This window comes from Parus major, chromosome 4 (genome assembly GCF_001522545.3).
Source record: "Parus major isolate Abel chromosome 4, Parus_major1.1, whole genome shotgun sequence".
Classification (NCBI taxonomy): Eukaryota; Metazoa; Chordata; class Aves; order Passeriformes; family Paridae; genus Parus; species Parus major.
Genome location: NC_031771.1, coordinates 10,883,177 through 10,906,800, shown reverse-complemented (window position 1 = coordinate 10,906,800; position 23,624 = coordinate 10,883,177). Strand labels below are relative to the sequence as shown.

The 23,624-nt window shown below is 40.7% G+C and overlaps 1 protein-coding gene across 5 annotated transcripts in view; it reads left to right on the top strand.

Moving 5' to 3' along the window:
* Positions 1–2,058: 2,058 nt before the first annotated feature.
* DCLK2 (doublecortin like kinase 2) overlaps positions 2,059–23,624 on the top strand; it is an 83,801-nt gene continuing 62,235 nt past the window's right edge. For 4 of the 5 annotated variants that reach the window (XR_001520927.1, XR_001520926.1, XM_015624028.3 and 1 more), the window contains exons 1-2: positions 2,532–2,946; positions 15,145–15,479. Coding sequence is in view for 3 of the 5 variants with exons in the window: in XM_015624028.3 (XP_015479514.1) it covers positions 2,532–2,946; positions 15,145–15,479 (750 nt within the window). In the remaining 2 variants the exon portion in view is untranslated. Of the gene's footprint in view, positions 2,947–15,144; positions 15,480–23,624 lie in introns of all 5 variants that reach the window. The other variant, XM_015624026.3, reaches the window with a different exon arrangement.

The window sequence follows — 23,624 nt, the reverse complement described above, 5'->3', positions numbered from 1 at the left end:
AGGTTGTATAAAATTCCTTTCCCTCCATCCCATCTCTAGCTAGAGATTTCAGAAGTCAGAGCAAGTCCTGCACATGACATATCCTACCACCCAATAAAACAACTTGAAACTGGCAAAATGATAACCCTGGCATCAGATTCTCCAACCTATATTCAGTCACAGACACAGCCAATACATTAAATTCAAATTTATCTATATATTTATTTACACATTAGTCTGCATGAGTCCTCTGCACACACTGGAGCACTATCCTGTGGCAATAGTTAGCAGCTCAGAGAGACAAAAGGTGTGTACGAGGGGGAGATTAAACTTCTCTGGGCCTTTGGGACCTGCTTCTGAGGAAATGGGAAAAGGTTAGTCCAAATAATCTCCAGCTGAGGTCTGAACTAAGAAATGTGACTTGTTCTGCAAAGGCCAGACATGCCCATACAGTGCGGTACTATTTGGAAAAAATTAAAACTTTGCAGCTGAGACTCATCCACTTTGGAGCAAAGTTACACACATGAGTTTGACTTTGTCTGTGTAACTTTGTGATCAGGACTAGAAACTATGTATCAAAAGCAGTCTAAAAAGTTGATCCATACTGTTTTGTGGCTTCTAGGTCCTGGTTCCTAGGCAAGACCTGCGTGTCTAATCTTAGCAAGTGTGTTCATGCCCTGACTGTAACAAAATTCCCTCTTGTTCAGTTCCTTTTGTTGATTTTACCACCAGAGGAGATAATCCAGCTCCATAGTTTATCACTTCTTTTTGCTTGTGGAGGTTTTCAGACATCACAGATGTTGGCACTTCAATAAAGAGTGAGTTTCACTGATGGTTTCTATGTATCATCTTTAGAATGTTGTAGCTAGATGTTTAATCTACTTTGTAAGAAACCTGGTAATAATGGTGAGAAAGTGCTCAATTTTATTGGTATTTCAAAACATAAAAAGAGAAAAATGTTAAATCCATCAAAAGTGTGGCAAAGAATATTGGACAGAAGAGGACAAACTGTGGTCATCTGTAATGACACAACACAACTGCAATTTCCCAATGCAAGAGACCTAAAAAAATGAAAACATGTACGTAGTTATAAAAGCTTTTGCAGTTTTTTACATGCTCATTGTGCCAAGAGAAGAAGATATGTTCTGTAATGGTTGAAAATAAGTTGGAAAAAAGTTGAAACTGCATCCATTTCAGTGCATTTGTTGGCCATTTCTATGAAAAGTGAATTTGACTTGAGCAGCCTCAGGAGCACTGAGAAGATGCCTGGGGAAACCATGAAACGTGGGCTGCAGCACATTTAGGAGGTTTAGGCTGTGTGAATAGGTTCATTTGAGTCATCAGGGAGAGGCGGTGGCAAATGCAATAGGAAAATCATAGAATCACAGAACGGTTTGGGCTGGAAGGGACCTCGAAGATGATGTAGTTCCAACCCCTCTGCCACGAGAAGGGATGCCTTTCACTGGACTAGCTTGTTCAAAGCCCCATTCAACCAGGTCTAGAACACTTCCAGGGATGGGACAGCCACAGCTTCTCCGGCCAACCTGTGCCTGCGCCTCACCACCCTCACAGGGAAGAATTTCGTCCCTCTACCCAATCTACACCTACTCTCACTTTGAACCCGTTACCCCATGTCCTATCGCTACATACCCTTTAAAGCAGTTCCTCCAACAAATGACAGGGATGCGTAGCTTTCTTCCCCGAGGGATGTATTTTAGGCTGAGGGCCGTAGAGAAGGAGCATTTTTTGCGTTTTAACGCAGTGACTGAACCACGTCAAGCCCCGGCTTTAGAGGGCTGGCAGGCAGCTCCGCGGATGCACCTGAGGGGCGGGGGACCCTTGGACGACCATCGAAAGGGCAGCACTACCACTACGGGAAAACCGAGCCTGCAAATTCTCCCTTCCTAGAAGAACCCCTCTCCCCTCCCGCTCCCCCGAGCAGCCCCTCCCACCCTTCCCACGGCCGCTCCGGACGCGATCCCAGCTGGCGCCGCCCCCGCTCGGCCCGGCCCGGCCCGGCCCGGCAGGAGCCCCGCCCGCTCCCGCTCCCGCTCCGCCGCGCTCCACGGCCGGGCCGCCGGCGCCGCTCTCGCCGGATCCGCGGCGGCTGCTTCCCCCGCCGGGAGCCGGGAGGCCGAGCGGTGCTGCCGCCGCCCCTGCTGCGGGACCAGAGCCGAGAGCTGCCGGAACAGGCGCTCCGGCCCCACGGCCGCTGCCCGCCGGAGCCAGCAGGGAAGGGGCTGAGCAGGGCACCCGCGCATTGTGCGAGCCCGCATGGGCACGGCGGGGGCGCGGCCGCGGGGCTCCTGCGAGCCTCTCGCTCGGCCCCCGGCATCGCCTGTAGCCGGGGGGCGCCGCGCTCGGCCGTGAGGGATGCTTTTGTGCGCGGCCGCGGGCGCAGCAGCGGGTAGCGGCGGCTCCGGCGGGGCCGGGGTTGCGCTGGCGGGGCAGGTCGGGCGCGATGCTCTGTTAGGCGGCCCGAGCCCTTGCGAGCGCGGCGGGCAGGCGTAGCAGCCCGTAGCGGAGCTGGGAGGGCGGGCAGGCGGCTCCCCATGGCGAGCAGCCGGAGCATCGAGCTGGAGCACTTCGAGGAGCGGGACAAGCGGCAGCAGCGGTCCGGGCCGCGGCGCGGAGGCTCCGGGTCCGGCGGGGGAGCGGGGCCGCGGGGCAATGGGCTGGTGCCCAGCCCGGCACACAGCGCGCACTGCAGCCTCTACCGCACCCGCACCCTGCAGGCGCTCAGCTCCGAGAAGAAGGCGCGCAAAGCCCGCTTCTACCGCAATGGGGACAGGTACTTCAAGGGCTTGGTGTACGCCATCTCCCCCGACCGCTTCCGCTCCTTCGACGCCCTCCTGGTGGAGCTCACCCGCTCCCTGTCGGACAACGTGAACCTGCCCCAGGGGGTCCGCACCATCTACACCATCGATGGCAGCAAGAAGATCACCAGCCTGGACGAGCTGGTGGAAGGTGAGGGGGGTGTCGAAGGGCTGGAGGTGGCCGTGGGACCTGCAGGTGGGTTGCGGGCGCTCCCTGGGCTGAGCTCCGCAGTCGCAGCCCGGATCAAAGCGGAGAGGTGAAAACTGGCGGCCGCAGAGCCCATGAGGGCAAGTGGCGGGGCTTTCCCGCTGCTGTGAGGGGCGGTAGGGCCTCGTTTTCCCACTGTGGACCATCCACTTCTCCCGTCACCCCGAGTGCTGCCATCTGCATGCGCTGGGCTTGACTCCAATGCTAGTTAAGCAGCAGGTGCTCTTTTCATCTGCAAAGAACTGTAAAGTTCTTGGTTACCTTCCATTTGTAAGAGAGGGAAATGCTGTAATTTGGTTCTCTAAGTGTCATTGTTGACTCGCAGTAGCTTCAGCCTTGAGAGAGGAAGCCCCAGTGCTGTGAAAAAAGGGTATCTATATCCTACCACTTATTAAAACTAAAAGATGTAAAATCCTAGTTTCAAATGTGATCAGAGTCCCTATTAACAGAGGGAATTATTTACCTTGCCTGACTTTCAAAAGCATGTTATAGAACCAGATGTATTTCAGAGTTCTTCCTAAGCAGCTTTTCATAATGGAACTTAGCTGCTAAGGTTATGTAGACCTTGCAAATCTGAACAGAGCAGTACTTGACTGTCTCAAAATGGGGCCAGAAGTATTGTTTTGTGAATGACACATATGCCCCTTGTTTGTGGGGAGTGATAATTATCGGAATGAGGAGCAGAATTCCCCAGTCTTTTCACGTGATGTCTTAAAATACAGTTTAAGCTTAGCATTGCCTGCTTCCCAAATGCACAGGTTGTGTTGTGCACACTGAGAGGTTTATAATGAATTTGCACTTGATGGTTGTTCTCCGGTATTTAATACATCAGGCATCACAGTCTTCCATCCTGTGCCTCTGTGTGCCAAGTGTAGCTTGCATTAATGAAGAAATAGGATTTTTTTGTAGGCATTCCAATGCTTCCTAGGCTTTCAGCTGCCTGTCTTTTGAGTTTTGGTTTGGAAGCTTTCCTTTTCAAAGCAGTGCTGAATCACACCTGGAGAATTGGATGGGAAAGGGAATCTGAAAACTTTTGTCTAATCTACCAGTAAGGGCACTGCTGCTTCACAACATGGAAGAGAAAGGGGTGGCGGGTTACAGAATTTGCTGTGCCGAATGTGTGTCCTTTAAAAAAGAAGTGTATGGAAGGGCACTTCCTGATAGTACCATCGTGCTGAGGACTTATGTGATCTACTATTAGGCTGTTTTACAGTGACAACTGAGAAAATATGAAGTGGTTGTAGGGTGAAATGCTGACCCTGTGGTAATAAAAGAAATTAAGGAAGTAAAAAAACATTTCAGTGATTTGGTGGTTAGTTTAGAGATACCTTAAAAAATATGATATGCTGAAGTGGTGACAGAAGGGAAAGGAGATGAAACTAGCAATAACATGGGGTGACTTTTGAAATCTTGACTCAGGAATGATATTAAGCTTTTATGACTTAAAGACAGAGTTACTTGCTGGACAGCAATATATACTCTTACAACCATAATAACTGAAAACAAAATTTACTCTTTGTCTCTTCAAATACTCATTGAAAGCATAACCTTTGTTGTGGCTCTTCACTGGAAGAATAAAGCAAAATAAATGTCACAGTCAAAATGCCACTTCCATGCTTTTTCAATGACATAAAAAGGGGGGAAAAAGAATACCAAGCACTTAGTCATCTATCCATGACCAATACAACTTTCAGGAATATTAAGAAAAACCTATAGCATCATAATTGGTTTAATATGTTCTCCAGTTAATATGTTGAAAACTTCTGTAAGACTAATCACTAATCACCAGAGAAAGAAAAGTATCTATAGGAAGGAAAGGACAGCAAACAAGTAGAGAATCTATCATTCCTTGAAATTATTTAAGTTTTTTGCCAGCTGTTTTGTTCTTGAGGTGCAGGAAGAGATTTGATTTGGGTTAATTTTCTTTACTTCTTGTGGTTACAACATAGCAAGTTTGAATTTCTGCTCTGAAGTAAATTCTCCAACATTGGTGTTGACCTAAAGCTTGAACTGCAGAAGCACCAGAAGTAGTTTTGCATGGTGCTTTGCTGTATTGCTTTTTAATATTTTTCAGAAAGGAAAATAAAACTAAAGTGCTGTAGTGTGTGCCAGCCACAGGCTGAGCACCAGACGGCCCATGGCTGTGTGATGCAATACCTAGTTCACTGGTCTCTTGGCACCTTCCCAGTGCTCCTGAACTGGGACATGGAATCACAGCAGTTCAGGTTCAGTAGTGGCAGATCTCTGCAGTGAGCAGAAGGAGAGTGCTCAGCAGACCTTGCCAAGCCAGCAAGATCTGCATTAAACCTCCCTCAGCTCCAGCCTGTGTATGAGGCTCTTGGACAGTGACGTGTCCCAGTGCAGGGCAAGCTCTTTAAGGTTTATTTGCTATTTATCAGGGTAGTGTCTATCTGGCATATAAAAGCTGCCAACATCTAATTCTGTATCATAATGAGCTGAGTTGAGTCACTGATAAATGTTTTTTTGGAGTTTGGCTGTATTTGACAATCTGTTTTACTGTTTGTCATTTTAAGAGAAAAAGAGCTAGTCCAGAGACATACTGGGGGTATGAAATATTGCTGTTATGGGTTGAGCCAGTTAAAAATTGGACCAGATCATGTTTATTAGTAAAAAATAGAAGCTCAATTTTAAGCATATTGCTTTTCTTAACTGGATCTGACAAGCAAAAAAGCATGCTCTGCTGGACCAGCCTGAGGCAAATATAATTTATATTCTCAGCCCCTGTAGATTAGAAAACATTATGGTTCATGAGTCTGACAGTTTTCATTGTTTTCTTAGAACAGGAGGAGAGAAGAATGTCATTGTCTGCTCCTCATCTGTTTGAGCAGGCAGATCCAGAGAGGAGGTGGGAGCTGGGACTCTTACGACTTTTGTACAGTTTTCTTTCTTCTAGCTTTACTCTCAGACATAACACTATTTCTTACTTTAGAATACAGTATTACATGTGTAATTTTATACTTGCCCTTCTGTATCAAATATTGAATAGAAGATTAATTTTAATTTTCTACCAGAGTTAGCTATTTAAGTGTTTGTCTTATTTCCTTCAGTTTCCCTTGAAAAGGTAGGCTTCCTAAAACATGACACCATGGTAATAGAAATGTGCAGCTCTTAGTCCTGAGCTATGTGTTTTATGTCAATGTTGGTCATGCTCTGTCTTTTTGATTTCATTGTCTTGTTACTGAAGGATGTGGAGAACCCTGATTTTAAAGGTCTGCTGTGAAGTTGGGAGTTGTTGCTGGCTTTTGAGATATGAAAGCAAGAGTAGACTTCATTCCTGGAAAGAGAAGTTATGTTGATTTTGCATCTAGTGGGAATCCTTCTAGTTATCTAAAAAATAGCTGAAAGTCTTTGTTCTTCCAACAACAATCCTTAATTAATACAGTCCTTTATAAAATGTCTGTAGTTTTGTCTGCATGGTTGTGCACACAATCAGGGAAGTCTCTGGGAAGGTTGTGGGCAGGGCAGTCCTTATGCATGGCCAGGACACATAACACAAGGCAATATCTGATTTACAGGAATGAGCTTTGCCTCATTAATACTGAGTAAGAGAATGTGTTTTGAAATGAAGTGTCAAACAATCCAAGTTTTTTCTGCCTTAGACCGTTGTTGTTACTGCATATTGTATTTAATCCTGCATAAAGTACCTGTGATTTTAGTTGATGTGCACTATTGTATGAGGTCAAGAGTATCTTTTCTCTTGTCAGGGCAAGCAGATGGTAATGCCAAGTAGGCAGTTTGTATTTTTGCTTGTTCCAAAAGGTATGATTGTCTACCTGTGCTAAAGCCAGAAGCTGTAATGCTTTAAAAAAAAAAAAAAAAAAAAAAAAAAAAAAGGCAAATGTAGCAAATTGAACAATAGGTTAAAAAGGAGGATGAAAGAAAAGGATTTAAAAATGCTGAAAACATATTCTTCCAAATATGTATTCAAATCACTGTAATGACACAGTCCTGGAGCAATTCATGGGGTGTGGATGTGAAATGTGGATGTAATTCTTAGTTAACTTCCCATCCAAGTAAAATAAATTAGTTCCACCACCATCCATCTCCTAGTTTCAGGGCTGGGGGAATTGTTGTTTACCTGAAAAGGGTTATTTACTTCCTGTAGGGAAGGCTAATGGTGTCAGGTGTGTTTGATACCAGGTAGCATTGACTGTCTTCTGAGAGCTTTTTCCCTGCCAGAGAAGGGGGTTGAATCTCCAGAGGTCTCTTCCAACCTCAGCTATTCTGTGAAAGCTTGTAGGAAGCTGTAATCTGCACCTCTTCGTATCTAAATAAAATCACAAGAGAACTAGTAGCAGTTAGTCATCTGCTAAAATCCTGGTTGTCATCCCAGGTTTTAAAAAGTACATGGGGAACTCTGAGTGCTGTAGATGAGGAAAGATCGTGACTTATACAGGGTTATTAAAGGTGATATGAAAGTGAATTGTAAGAAAATGATGAGGAGGGAAGTTAGTCAAAGTAAGGAAGGAAAGAGAAATTGAAATAACCCAATCCTTCATAAAAGGGGTTGTTTTATTTTTAGGTCAGTCATATATGCTGTAAACACGCTGTTCCGGAAATCTGCTTGGCTTTTTGTTACAGAACACGGAAAGGGTACTCTGCTGTTTCCTAAAGTTAGAAAGAAAGTCAGTAGCTATACTGATATATAACTAACCAAATAGCTACCTTGCTGTACTAAATGATCAGCTTTTGGTACCTTTGAAGCTAAAGAGTTGCACCCAAAAGAAGCTGAGGAACATAAGGTGAGTAGATTAAATCTATCTAGATACCTTCCCTGTCCTATGGGATTCACAGGGGAACACATGCTTAAAAAGTATGGAAATTGTTTTCCTTCTCTAGGGATGTTTTTACCTGACACCTATATAATTCCCTGTTATGCAGAGTGCCATTTAAAAGTGATCCTTTATGTGACTTTCAGGAGATAGTGCTTAGTAACCTTGCAAAAAAACAAGCCAGAAAACCTTATTCAGATACTTTTGTTTCAAATATCCCTAGTGAGAATTTTTGAGTGTTGCATGCTTAATTCATTCCTTTTGTTGCTCACTATGTGGCATACCCACAGTTTGTTTCTAACTTAATGCTAGGGAGAAGTAAATATTTGTAATATTTCTTTAGTAGTTTCTATTTTTTAAGGACAAAAAGTTTTTTCTATTTTTTAAGGACAAAAAATATTTCTAGGCTATTTGTTAAATGCTTAGCAGTGAGGTTTGGCTCACAAAATTTATGCTGTGAAGAACTCCAAATGGTCAGGCAGCTGTATTCCCTCAAAACTGCACTTGTGATGCAAAAGGGCAGTATGCATCCTGCTTTTTTTATTAGTACCTAATATTGCATGGTTGAATTTAGAATAGTTCATGCAGAGATCTAAAATAATCAGGGCTGAAAGAGACCTTTGAGATCATCCAGTCCAATCATTCACCCAGCACTGCCACTGTAACCCCTAAACCACATCATCTAATGCCAGATACAAATGCCTCTTAAACACCTGCACAGTGGTGATTCCTTGAAAAATATTTTCTAATGTCTCATCTGAATTTCCACTGTCTCAGCCTAAAACCATTTCCTCTATTCCTCTTACTGCATGCACAGCAGAAGAGACCGACCCCATCTTCCTTCTCCAACCTCCTTTCAGGGTGTTACAGACAGCCATGAGGTCCCCCCTGAGCATACTCTTGTCCTGACTAAACAAACTCAGCTCTTTCAGCCATTCCTCATAAGACATGTTTTCTAGACACTTCATGAGCTTTGTTTCCCTTCTCTGAACATGCTGCAGCTCCTCAATGTCCTTTTTAAAGGGGCCTGGAGCTGGACACTGCACTGGAGGTGTGGCCTCACCAGTTCCCAGTACAGGGGAACAACCACTTCCCTGTCCTGCTGGCTGATCCAGGCCAGGGTGCCACTGGCTTTCTTGGCCACATGGGCACACTCTGGCTTAGGTTCAGCTGCTCTCAGCCAGCACCCCAGACGTCCCTTTCTGTCCCAAGCCCTTCCTCACCCAGCCTGTATCACTGCATGGCTCAGGTGCAGAACCTGACACTTCATCTTCTTGAGCCTCCTGCAGTTGTGTCCTCAGCCCACTGATGGAGTCTGTCCAGCAGAGCCTTCCATCCCTTGAGCCCATCAACGCTTCCACTCAAATCATTATTTTCTGCACAATTACTGAGGGTGCACTTGATCCCCGTGTCCAGATCATCCATAAAGACATTAAAAGGACCAGCCCAAAGCAGGGCCATGGGGAACACCACTAGTGACCAGCTGCCAGCTGGATTTATCTCTATTCACCACAGCTCTCTGGGCCCAGCCATCCAGACAGATTTTTACCCATTGAAGAGTCCACCCACCCAAGCTGCCAACAGCTGGTTTTTCTAGGAGAATGCTGTGGCAGATGGGGTCAAACACTTTACAGAAGTCTAGATAGACCCTGGACAGACACATCCACAACCTTTCCCTCATCTACTAACTGTATGCTCTATTCTCCCTAATACATGCATTTTTATCTTGAAAGGTGAGCTAGGCACATTTCCTGAGGATTGGTGTTGAAGAAATAGATGGCAAATGAAAAACTTTGTGGATCAATTTCTAAGAAAGCAAACCAGTATTTAGGCAGCTGATGACCTATGGCTATTTGTCAGTCAGATTGACCAGTGTAGTCTTGTTTTCTCTTTTTCCATTCTCCGTGTTCATCACCTGCATTTTTCTCTTCTGAGGGAATGGCCAGTGCTGTGTTTAGACTGTTGGCTGTCTGAAACTGGAATCTGTTTACATTGTTCTTAAACCATTTACACAGCAGCTTGTTTTCATGGATACTGCATCTGGTTATTATTTCAGTGCAGCTAAATTATTTAGAGGCAGGTAATGTTTCCTTGTCAATAGGCAATGTTCCATGTCTTCTAGATGATCTTCCACTGTTAGTAAGACTTGGAAAATCAGAAGTAGACTTAACACCATTTGCTGATTGTATTGTGACCCAAAATATCAGCAGATGTTTCTCCTTTTAAGCGAGCATATGCCCAATTTGAGGAGTGTTTTGGTCATAGCAGGATTTCTTCATGGAAGAGCTGGCACTTTTAGCTTGCTCTGGGTAATGTCATTACTCATGGGATGGATGGCACATAAGCTCTGTTGGAATTATGCAGTGAACTTATAAGGAGGTTTCAGACTTCTGCCAAAACTGCTCTGCAGCTTGGTTGAGCTTTCTGCTGTGCAATAGTTTGGCTGGCCTCAAGAGTCCCAGATGTCACCTACATCTGGAATTGCTGCATTTTTTTTCTGCACTTAAATGAAATGAAGAAAGCAATGCTTAATTGATCTTCCTCCTTCATTTGCCTATAGTGTGCTTCTTTACCTGCAAATCTTAGTGTAATATTAGAGACTAAACTCATGCTCTGGTCTGAAACCTGGGGAGCTGATTCATGTTAATGCCAATGCTGTAAGCTGAAGACATGGTATTTACAAGACATTTACATGAAGACATGGTATTTTACATATTTACAATGTAACTGCTGTGACTGTGCTAGTTAAAGCTAGTAAGCATTAGCTTTAAAATCTTACAAGATTGTAAGTGAAAAGTGGTTCTTCAAACCATAAAATTGACCATATTGAAGTCAGCAGTGTAAATATTTGAATTATTGTTTATGCCTGTTTTTGCAGATGTGTCAACTTTCTAGGGCTAGTAGATGTAAAAATGCAAAAAGAAGAAGAAAGCTACAGCCTGATCAAAATGCCACTAAAGTCTCAGAAAATATTTCCTTTGTATTTGGGATGATATGCATTTAGGTTATTCATATGAAAAAATCTCATTTGAGACAGTCAAATTTATTTATGTTTGTGTTTGTTTACCTTTACCTATAAAGGTATCTGTTAGTTTCAACAACATTTGAAATTAATTTGATCAGTTCAACCCTTCTAGATCCCCTCAAAAATTACATATTATGTGTTATATTTTAGAAATACTCATTTTCTGGGAGATTGTGGCGATTATCAGAAGTGTGTACTTATACATGAATTAATCGCAAGCAGATTTAAAATCAGGTCATATATGAAAGCTGTGAGCAAATATGGGATATATTTGGTGTGTATATATATATATATATATTCATGTTCTTATCTACAAAAAAATAATGTAAAAAAGAGAGAATACTTCTACAAATGACATGAGATTTCTTCCAAACCAACATACATAAGTGCATTTTTTACTTTGTAGGATGGCTAAAATAATTTAAACAGTAGAACACCTTTATTAATGCTTACTTATCAAGGGATGGTGTTTTTGCAGGCATGCTTTTTAAATACACTGTTCTGAAGGAAAGTTTCCTGGACTTAACTTATAGGTGTGATTTAAGTTACCCCTGCCAGTTTTTTCCTTATGTATTTTTATCTGGTAAGTAGTGACTTGTATACCCCTGTCAAACAATATTTAACTCATTCCTAGAAAACCATTCTTCACCCAGAGAGAAGTAATTGGATTCCTAATTATCTTTTGTCTTTAAGTCCTGAAACAAGCAAAACACTCAGTGAATGTGTTTTCTTACTTACAGCCCTTGCTCTAGTCTTGACATATGTGCCTGTTTTGCAGGTGAAGTAGTAAAATCTGTTTTCCATGTGAAACTTGTGTTCTTGACTTTATTTATATGTCTGGTATATGAAAGCAGGCATGGACTGTAAAACACCAAAAAATCTGTAAAATACTACATTCTCAAACAATCTGTGATATACTACTTTCTCAAGTAATTAGACTTTCCTGTATCTGCCAACTATAGGAAATTTTCAATTCATTTTGGCAGATTTTTATTTTTTTTTAAGCTAGAATAGTTTATGCTTCAACTTAAGGGTTGGTTAAATGCAGCTAAAGCAAACAATTTAAAATCCTTTTTTTTACGTTACTACATTGTATTATCTTGAAAACACTTCCTGAGTTTTGTTACTATGGCCTCTGCTTAAAGGAAAAGAAGTAACAAGAACAAATGTGCATCACAACACTTTGAGATAATTAAGAAATTATTTCATTCATGATTCAAGTGAGGGAAGCAGTAGGAGACATAAAGTTTTACACTGCTATTATAAAGAAATATAGATTCTTTTGGATTAATACTGACTGAAAATTTTATAAAAGTACAATTTCTGCTGTCCTATAGGGTGCTGTAGTACAGCTGTGGCAGATAACAGATCACATTCCTAGCACAAAGAAGATGCTCTATTTATGATTATGAGTCTGTAAAAGACAAAGCTAGCGTGCCTGTTGAAACTCCTCTAGGATAAATCCTTGAGCAAAGAGACGCTTTGTCCTTCACCTTTACTTTATGTAAAGCTATTAACTTCAAGTTTGAGACTCTCCTTCTGAGTAACTTAGACTGTCAGACTGTCCTAAGAGTTTGTGCTGGTTTTGGTTGGAATAGAGTTAATTTTCTTCATGGAAGCTACTCTGGGCTTTGTTTTGTATTTGTTTTTAAAACAGTGTTGATAACAGGGTGATGTTTTTATTACTGCTGAGCAGGGCTCACCCAGAGCCAAGACCTTTTTGGCTTCTCACACCATCCCACCAGTGAGTGGGCTGGGGGAAGATGAAACTGGGAGGTGACACAGCTGGGACAGCTGACCCCAACTGGCCCAAGTGATGTTCCAGACCATATGACATCATGCTCAGCTTATAAATCTGGGGGAAGAAGAAGGAGGAGGGGGAAAGTTCAGAGTTACAGTGTGTGGCTTCCCAAGCCACCATTACAATGATGGAGCCCAGCTGTCCTGGAGGTGTCTGAACACCTGCCTGTCCTTGGGAAGTGGTGAACAAATTCCTTGTTTGGCTTTACTTGCCCCTGTGGCTTTTGCTTTTGCTATTAAACTGTCTCTATCTCAATCCATGAGCTTTATTTTACGTTTCTGATTTTGCCCCCTCTGTCCCAGAGTGGAGTGAGCAGGCAGCTCTCTGGTGCTTAGTCTGGAGTATGCTGGGGTTCTGTGTCCTGCAGGAAGGTAGCTGGAGAGGGGAGAATAACAAAATGATCAGCAGGTGTAATTAGTAAGCCTGTTGGTATTGAGTTAGAACTACCAGCTTCTTGAGGTGCCTCTCATTTGACAGCACTGAGTTTGGGGACAGACTTACCGGCAATTGTTCAGAAAACAAGCATAGTCCTTTGAGTCTAGTGTTAGAGGATGTACAGGGGAAGCCTTTGCTTTCTATTGTAGTTGAGCTGCTGCTGCAAAACTTGAATATCTCACGCTGTTTTGCGATAACAGGATAGATGACGAAAACACCAGTTGAAAGAGAACTATGCGCATCTTTAAAATCATAGGATCCCTTAGTTTAAAAGGGATTTTCTGAAGTCATCTCATCCAATATCTTGTTCAGGTTTGATAAAATCAGGTTATTTGGAGATTTCTAACAATTTAGTGTGTAATTCTGGGGCAGCATAAGCTTCTAGACACCACAGTCCTTCCAAAGCTGTGTGGAGTCTGGGGTTCTTTTTCTCCTCCCTGTAAATTGGTGCTAGTGTGCAGCATGCAGGTCTTTGTCAAGGAGTTTGTGTGCTGAAAAAACCTCCTTTCTCTTAGCTAATTTTCTGGGGGAGAGAGGAAGTCTAGTTTTGTCTGTATCAGTTTGTTTTGTGCACCACTTATCTGTGAATGGGAGGAGGAATGATGGGGGTGGGTGAAGAGGAAGAGTACAGGCAAGGGAGTGGCATAGACAGAACCTCACCCAAGTTTCCTAGTGCCTGAGTGGAATACAGTCCCAGTGATGTTTGGAGGCAGAACTGGCTGCCAGAATTTCACAAACAAAATCATTGTTAACTTGGCTTAATTATAATCTGTGGTCTTTCAGATACAGCAAGTAGACTTTCAAGAAGGTCTAAATACAAGATAAATTACAAAGCACTGTAATTGGTATTGGAAAAGAAACAAGAAATTCTTTCAGCTCACAATAATTCTTTAGGGCTTTGAAAGTAAAGTATCTTGCTTTTGAATAAACTCTGCAACTTCTAAGATAAATCAGCTCTCCAAACTAGACTTCAGAAAGTAAAAGTGTTGTTTAACAAGGTTTTCTAGTATGTATCTAAATGTAGGCATATATTTTGTAACTCTTACAGTTCTGTCCCCTAGATGTATTATTACTCTTTCTTCATCTTGCTGTGCATGTGAGAAGTGAGTTTGGTTTGATCCACCAGTGGCTTCAATTGAGTCGCTTTAATCTTAGAACAGGTTAAGCTTTTTAAGATGCAGGTGTTTCTTCTGCCTGGTGTATTCTCTCAGTTTGGAATGCTTGCTTTTCATCCTTCTGGCAATAACCTGCTCTTTCAAGAATGTCTTGGGATGCTGTTTTTTGTCACCCCAAGGACGTGGGTTACACGAATAACCCAGAGTTAAAGATGTCCTTTGGCATGGTTTACATCTTGCATATTGCTGTCTGATGTCAAAAGAGTTGTCATAAGCTGCAAGCAGTCCTTCTCTTTTTTATCTTTAAAAAAAAAAAAAAAAAAAAAAGGCCAAGAAAAACCACCAAAAAACCCCTGGAAACCAGCTTTGAATTGGAAAGAAATTAAAAATGGGGAAGTGTAGATATTCTGTTATGTTCCCATATTCTCAAAGACTAATTTGTGGGCTCAACAGGTGTTCATTGGTCTAAAAAATATCGAAGTGGATGCATTTCAAATGTGTGTCCTTGGTAGAAAGGCTATTGTGCCTTTCAGGGTAAAGGTCTTGAGTTTCTTAAATTTATTCTGTTAAAACTTGCTGTTGTAAAATAAACACGGACAGGAATGCATCTATCTTGAAGTATGTGTTTGAGGGATATATAGGGAGGACCTGGATATTTGCTGAAGGAGAATGCTCTTGGTATCATGTGTTGAGCTCAAGTAATTTTAAGCACTTGCAAAATGACTCAGTTCAAAAGATGTGAAATATCTTGAACCTCCTTATTACCCCCTACTATTTTTTATACCAGAAGTCTTTTGAAACATGTTAAAAGCACTCTATGAGAATGTTGTTTGGGTAGAAAGCTCTGATAAGTCCTCCCTGTTGAAATACAGGAAAATCCAAAATATTTATCTTTATTGTTTTATTAATTTTTTTAATTGACAAAGTAGCTGCTAACCCCCTTAAACTGTGAACATGTCCTCTCCTTTTCAGGTGAAAGCTATGTGTGTGCATCCAATGAACCATACCGCAAAGTTGATTACACCAAGAATGTCAACCCCAACTGGTGTGTGAACATAAGGACTGGGTCCAGTCGGTCCTTGACGTCTTTGACATCCACGAGGAGTGAAGTGAAGGAGAGTAAAGATTTCATTAAACCTAAATTGGTGACTGTTATTAGGAGTGGGGTAAAGCCACGGAAAGCTGTGAGAATTCTGCTGAACAAGAAGACTGCTCACTCCTTCGATCAGGTCTTGAATGACATCACCGAAGCCATTAAGTTAGACTCGGGTGTAGTCAAGAGACTTTGTACACTGGATGGGAAGCAGGTAGGAGAATAAACTGCTGTGGCCATCTAATAATCTAAGATGTTCAGTTTTCATAAGTTCAGTTCTCATTACTGTGTATGCTTTAATCTGCTTCTGAATAATGACAGTTTAAAAAAAAATCAACTTTTAAAAGCTTTATTAAAATATTAATAAATTAAAATATTAATAAGTTTAAAAATTAGAATTGTATATAGTGTAAAATAAGTGGATCTTTATATTCAAGTAAAACAAATTATTTTTTATGCCAGCCTTTTTGCATTGCCCAAAAAAGTGACTGTTGGTTAAGTAATACAGTTTATTTGAAACACTTGTTAAGATATCTGTGTTTTCAGAAGCAGGGTCCTGCTTTCAGACTACCACATAGTGACTGAGTGGTATAAGAAAAATATTGGTGTCTTCATCCATTGCACTTGCACAGATTGCTATTTCCAGAGCAAGTAACTGACATGAGCTTGAGGTCAATAATTGTATCTGAAATTAATCGTTCTGGGAGGGTGGCTGCATCTTTGCAACTTGCTTTATTTTGCTTTTTGTTTTAAACAAAAAACATAGGCAGGGTTAATGATGTGGCAGGTGTGTGTTCTTGCGCAGAGATACAAAGGAGTGGCCCGCAGGATGTTCTGTTGCACCAGTTTGAAGTGTCAGGAACGCACTTGCTGTTGATCAGTCACAGTAAAGCTCTTCATAGAACAGGACTTTGATACCTGATACTTTCATTTGACACTGCTGTGGTTCTCTGACAGCCTTGTGACTTTACTAATAGAGCAACACAGGCTGCAGAGTGGTATCAGGTACCTGGACTCTTGTACTGTTGGCTAAACAATAATATCCTTGCTCATTCAACAGGTATTTATATACACATGCATACCTATACATCTGCATGAAGTAATTGTAAAAGTTTCAGTTGTGTTCAGAGATGTGGGTGTTTTTATTTTAAAGATTTTTATAATGTCTAATGCTTGAAATTCACTTTTTTGTGGTGAAAGCTTTTAGCAAATATATCACAGAGGAAGTGCACTTAAATTGCCTCAATATGATAAACTCTCTGGTTATGTTCTGTGTGCTTGGATGCACGTCTTGTAGGAAAATATGTGAGAAGAACAACTTCTGTGTTTTGATGAAAATACAGCAAGGCAAAGGCATCACTGAAACTCTTGATTCTCAGTGTTTGGTTTGCACGATGATGGGCTCTGTAGTTCTTCTAATGGGTTTGATTTTAAATAAGATTTGTTAATGCTACTTCTTAACAGAGAATCCTTCCTAGGAACATCTGAAAAGGGTTTGTCATGTTTAATTTAATTCATAATAAAATAGCTTTGAGGATATTTATTATGCAGTAATTAGTCTCTTCTGCCCATGAAGTGTTCTGTCACTATCTCAGATGATTTTAGTCTTCTCAACCAAGAAGAGAGTCAGTAAGAGAAACTGCAAAAGCTAGGACTGTCAGTTCAATTCACCTCTTGCATTGTTGGAACAGCAGATACCCGCTGATCTTCATTGGTATGGAAGATGCAGTAGTGCATCAGGGATCAATAAAAGTAGTTAAATTTAAATATCGCATAAATTTCTTGCATGTTGCCATCACCCACAGTGGCTGGTGATTGTCTTCAGCCCATGGTGAGAATGACAAACATTGGTAATGCTCCAAAATACAATTTTTATTTGCTGAAGTACCTTCTTCTCCCCTTCTGTGGTAAAAGCAGTTATCGAACTTGGACTTCAGCTGTAGGAGTGTTCTCAGGCAGGACAGAGAAATCCCTGTGAATGGTCTGCAGAGAGCTGCTCCATGCAGCTGCCTCTCTGTGTAAACTGTTCCAGCACGAGCAGTGTGTAAATGTCGAGACCACCCTTCCATTGGGAAGACAGGCCTTGTGCTTTTCCATGGACTTTGGGAAGGAGCCTTTGTTGCATGACCACAGTGTAACTGTGTTTTCAGAGCTTGTGAGATGGAGTGCCCCCAAGAGAAGGCCTAACACTTCAAACACCCTGACAAAAGTAAAAGCCTTCTATTACTTACCTAGGAGGATGCAGAGTACTTGTTTTGTTTTATTTCTTGTTTATTTCTCTTTCCCCAAAGTGAAGGGCTGACCCGTGTTTAAGTAGTGTTTTTTTAAATTTGTTTGTTCACTGCTGGCATATGTAGAGGTTGGTGCTGAAGGGCTTTTTGGAGTTTGGCACATAAAGAGTTGCTTTGCTGCCAACTACCAATTGGTGGAAATTTCTGAGCCTATTTTCTCTAATGTAGTAATTGCTTATTCTTCTAAATCTGCTAGGGAGGCAGATCTTTTATGTTCATTGTAGTGTTGGCACAGCTTGAAAGGCAACCATTTAAAAAAGGCATTTTGTAAATGGCTATGTTCCTGTAAAAATGTAGCCCTTGTGTTTCTCATGGTTCTAATTTTTTTCCTTGCCCCTTCCTATTTTTATCTCTGTGGAAATATTTATTTTTTTTCCTGAGTGAATAGGCTTAAGTTGTATTTTCTGTTTAATATGAAAATGGGACTGAAATTCAGACAATTAAAACATGCTTGTATAAAATTTGTATCCATTGCTTAAGGAATGCATTGTTCTGTCAACTTGTGGTGTGGTTTCTTTATTCCAGTAGAAACATTTAGTGTGTACGAGGAAATGGCGATAAAACCAGTGATCTTTCTGACCAGTAGAACAGAAAGGATGTTCTCAAAAGAGTTTTTATTTACTCTCCTGAATTCATTAATCTTGACTGTCACATCTTGATGATAATAGTAATACAGAGAATAACACCTGAGCGGGATATTTTCCTTGATTAATCTGCGTGAAAACAGACAAGTATCTGATTTTTAGTTGTAAGATTTTATAAAGTTTGCAGGGTTTCCTTTTATCTTAAGTTTCAATATGAATGTTGTCACTTAACATATTAGTGCTTTGTAGCCTGAAGTACAGATGTATTTTTGAACGATGTTGATACTGGACTTAATTCTGAATTTTAAGCTATTGAGCAACCAACTTTTTTTTACCTGCCAAGATTGTTGAGATGGTTTTTAAGTGAGAAAAATATTTCTGTGAAAGTAACTAGGCTTTAACTTTGCAGTGCAGGCTTCTGCTTTTCCAATCTTTGTGCTTCTGACATTGAGGTTTGCCTAATGTATTTGCTTGACCAAAGGGTTTCCTTACTTGGCTGCATTTTCCTGGAATCTGTCACTATCCTACTGTGAAGCAAGGACAGTCAGACTGAAACTTCTCCAGCTGGGAAGTTAACTCTTTGTTATCTCTGAAGAGAATGTTTCTTTCTTGCTAAGCAAGCTTCCAGCTTCAGTCATTGTGGAGTGTGGAGTAGCAACTGTGTGGTAACTTGTGGGGAGAGATTTCCTGTGAGAAGCCCACAAAAAACCATACAGAACTCTGAAGCTTGTGTTATTTGACACACAAAAGAAAATTAAATCTTCACACTTTTTAAGCCTGCAGTGTGTCGCAGTTTTGTAGATTAATGTCCATAAGCAGGACTGAAAAGGTGGATGAGATACCTCATCCATTGCCAAAACAATGAAAATGCACCAAAAATGAGCCTTACTTTGAAGGTCCTTTGATGCGTCACAGGTACATTGGAGACTATCTCTGAAACCAGTTCTCCAGTTTTCTGTAAATGAAGTTTTTTCATGAAGTGCTTATTAAAAGTAAGTTGATGACTGAAGAAAACAGTTACTACATATGGATGTATTTATCACTCCTGCTCTCCTATCAGTGATTTTTTTTTTTTTATTCTCTAGAGATAAAATTGAAAACTCTTAGTAGTGAAAGACAGCCTTTGAAAACTGAATTTTATATTTGCTTTGCTGGCAACATACCCATCAGAGGCCAGAAACCAAAATAAGGGATGAGCAGGAGAGATTTTATTAGTGTAACAGATATTCCCTATATTCTTGATCAGTTTTTATAATTCAGATCTCAAAAGTTTCCATTAATACAGTATTTTTGCTACAATCTTAATCTCAGTAGATATCTTACTGTTTAGCATGGAGAGAACTTTTAGAACATAAGAATTTCATTTTTCTCAGTTTTTCTGTTTTGTTGGCAAAGTCCTACTTGTATGAGATGATTTTTTTAAAAAATAATTTTATTTCAGTTAAGTACTTTTTGGCAAATATTTCCGCTTAGTTCAATTCTCTCCTACCAAAATGAAGGATGTTGCTTAAGGAACCAGGCTCTAGATGTGTACTTTTTGTGTGTGTATGAGATTTAATTGTGCTGTTACCTCACTGATAACTCATTGCAGGCTAATTGTTGTTCCATAACAACTGTAATAGAAACTTGCTTCAGTGTTAGCAGGCATGATTTCTAGCTGAAAGCTACCAAAGTAAATCAAGTTTTTATCTTGCATCTCAGACTCTAACCTAACACAGGCACTGTACAAATCTATTGGAAATGGCACAGGTTTGAATTTCTGCCACAAGCAATCTTGCAAGAACAGAAATACCCAGTTTTTGGGTTTTTTCAGTTTTAGTTCTGTTGAAATTTAAAATACCATTTTAAGCTGAAATGTTGCATCAATCTGCAAGTATGAAGGGAAGAAATCCTTAAGCCCTTACATAGCTCACAACTCTTTAAAAGGCTTATATATTGTTATAGAGGAATGTCAGTGGCAGCTGCAGAGAGAGCAATTCTCTGCACTGCAGATCCCACAGAAGGTATTTCTGGGCAAGGAGTCTTTCCTCAGCTAACTTCAAGGTTTTGAATATTATCTTTATAATATTTTATATATATATGTGTGTGTGTGTGTGTATAACATATATTATCTTACTCTATTATTATTATCATAATGAATATCATTATGATAGTCTCTGAATTCATCCTAAAGGCTGAGGGTCATAAGAGGTAGAATCAGCTTTTAGAAAGCGATTTAGAATTTGCCAAGCTGCAGCAGAGTGACTGGGGATTTGATACTGTGGATATGATTGCCAGTAGAACTATGGAAAAGGCAGATATGTTGGGTAGAAAGGCTCTTCAGAATTCATGGTTTAGATCTACATGAAAAAGCACATGAATCTGCCTATTTTGTGGGAAATGACACAAGTGGTAGTTACATATATTGTGGGACAGAGGGGGATATACAGTTTTTACACTGGTTTATGAAAGTTCAGTAGGGTGTGTGCACCATCACTTGAGAGAATGGGAACAGGAGCAGCAGAGACCTCTTGATTCAGGAGTGGGATAGCACTGCAATGTAAGAGTAAAATATTAGCTGGAAAGAGGCATCTATATTGTTTGTTTGTTTGTAGTTTTTGTAGCTGACATGAGTCCACAAATTATTAGTGTGTGAGAAATAGTAAAACATTTTGTGGAGATGAGCCCAGAAAGTATATTTAGATTGTCTTTAAAGAAAGAGAATGGAACTTCCAAAAGCAAGATCTTCCAAGAGAGTAGGAACTAAGTGTCCTATGAATTTTCATCAGAAAATATATACACAGTACAGAGGAGGAAAACTCACACTAGCTGTCAAGACCATTCTTCTCATTCACTGGATCAGCCTGAGACAAAACCAACGTGGAAGATCTAAAGATTACTTTCCAGGGATAGGGAAACCCTGAAAAACTGTATAGAGAAGTCCTGCATGAGTCTAATGATCTTACAGCTGGTGTTCATTAGATGAGATGGGGGTCCCTAAGGTTGAGCTAAATAAACTTAACTCTCACATGGGGCAAAAAATTGATAGAGCAGTACTGTGAATCACTTTCTGGTGGTTGGCTGGATTTTTTCCCTTTGAGTAAATATGTAGCAGTGGAATACCTGTATCTCCTGGAAGTTGAAAAATTTCACATTTGGTGCAGTCAAATTTATGTGTGCTACAGACCAGAGGGGCACTGACATAGCACCTGTCTGTTCAGGGAGCCTGCTGGTTTGGGTTGAGCTCTGAACACAGGATGCTTCAACTGAGTGCATGAGGTGGGATTTTTTGGGAAGGTTAGAAGGCTTTTTTTTTTGTTTTGTTTTGTTTTGTTTTAACAATACATAGTTATGAATCAACAACTTGACAGGGGAGAGAGACAAGGAGAAGAAAACAATAGTGGCTACTTCTTTGTATCTCAAGTTTTTTTTCATGCTGTCATTGCTTATCAGTCAGCTAGGGAAGCATGGCCCAGAAAAAATGCACTACACTTCTACTGAAAGCACAGTCGGAATATTGTTGTTCTGAGTGGTTATTGATGACTCACTGCAAAACCGGAATTTCATATTGAGTAGGGGTCAATGAATGTGTGCCTGTACGAGTCTCTGGAAATGACCTGGAAGATGGAATGGAGGATATGCTTAATAAATACAGATGAGCTAAAGGAAACCTGAACAACAGAAGATTAGAATCTTGACAAACTGCAGAAACAGCTTAGGACAAAGCAGGTTGAGTAATCTTACACTCACTGGTTATTAACAATGCAGATAGGAAATGACAAGTAGTCCTGGCTGAAGGGGTAAAGGATCACAGCTGAAGGTGTGAAGATGGGTGTGCACAGGAGGGAAAGTCAACATCCATGTGGAAGTTACAGTCAATCATCTTGTTTCTAATGTGTCTATCAGGTGTCCACTTTGTCTTATTCAATGCAATGAAGCCAGCTAGAGAGAGCTTTATTATGGAAATCCAGAAAGGAGTAAAAAGATGTAAGGAAACAGTTCTGTGAAGAAAGATTGAAGGAAATGGGATAGCTGAGACTATAGAAAGATAATCAACAGTTTTTTTGGGGGATGAACAAAAAAAACCACCCTAGCAGCAAAAGAAAATTACTTGTGTCTTCCCTATGTATAGAAAAAAAAATAATGGGCTTATAGTCAAGATCAGATCCTGTGGAACTCGATGGTAGATAGTGTAAAAATAAGAATAATGAAGAGGTGTTTTTTTAATTACTATTTTCAGCAGATAACTGGAGTCCAGCAGTCTCTAAAGTTTCTGAAAACTGACTGGGTTTGAGTGTTTTTGGTAACTAAAGGTGATCTACCACTTTGGAAGAGCTGGAGATAAAATAAAAGTTAGAATGCCTGTTAATATTAAAGTGTGCATGTGTACACACCTGCAACTCACAGAATTCAAACAGCAGGGGCTACAGTTAAAGTAAGCTTTAGCCTAGTGCTAGCAAAACTCTGCTGATGTTTGATGTGCAGCATGATTTAAGGATAGTTGGGCTTGTGCTGGAGGCTGGAATTGTTTCAGAGAGCAGCTCTGGACAGATGCCTGTGTCTAGTCACTGTAGGATACAAACCTTGCAAGTCTTGCTGAAAACAAAAGAATTAAAGTGGCTTTAATCTTCAGGAAGTCTGTATGAAAGGAAATGGATTCATCCATGGACACTGCTACATGGTATTTTTGGTCAGACTTCCAATTGGTGTGCTCAGAGCTGGGAGCCAGGTTTATTTATTGCTAGAAGGAAGGAGGAAGTAGCAGAGGAGATAATTTTGGCCTCTGCTTATGGACACAGAAATATTCCTGTCTATAGTTATATATGGAAGTGTTTGTCTGAAACCAACCTGAAATTAAAAACCTGAAAACCTGCTCTGTCATACTTGCAGCAATCTGAAAAATACTCTAAATATGAAAATACAGAAATATTTTCTGTACATATTTTTCATGGAACACTTTCCAAAGCATTTTCATTACACGCAGTGGTGCAAAGTACACGAACAGGTAATGTGGGGTTTATGATTTAGCCAAGTAAGTATTTACAGTTTTATCACAGCTGCTAGACGATCACATTACCAGTCTAGTTATGAAACAAAAAAAAAAAAAAAGGAAAATGGTAAAGATTTTGTTTCAAAGCAGCAAAATTGTGATGCTGAAGGTGCTGCAGAAAAGGGATTAAAAAAGAAACAGAGCCTCGAACATCTAGGGAGTCATCTCAGAAGAGTGTGTTATACTTGAAGTGAACAATAATGCTGAGGAAGCTCTTCAGCTTTGTTGCATATGCAAAAAATAAAGGTCATGCCACGTGAAACAGCCACAGTCTAGCACTGGAAAACCTGGCTCTCTGGAACAAAGGGCTTTAGAATTTGTCACAGTGGGGGAACCCCTCTGTCCTATTCTTGCTTTCTGGAGATCAATAACTCAGAATACAGTACAGATAGAATAAAGACTGTATCTCTTCCCTTCCCACAGGGATGCATAATTCTGGCTGTGGGGCTGTGGTG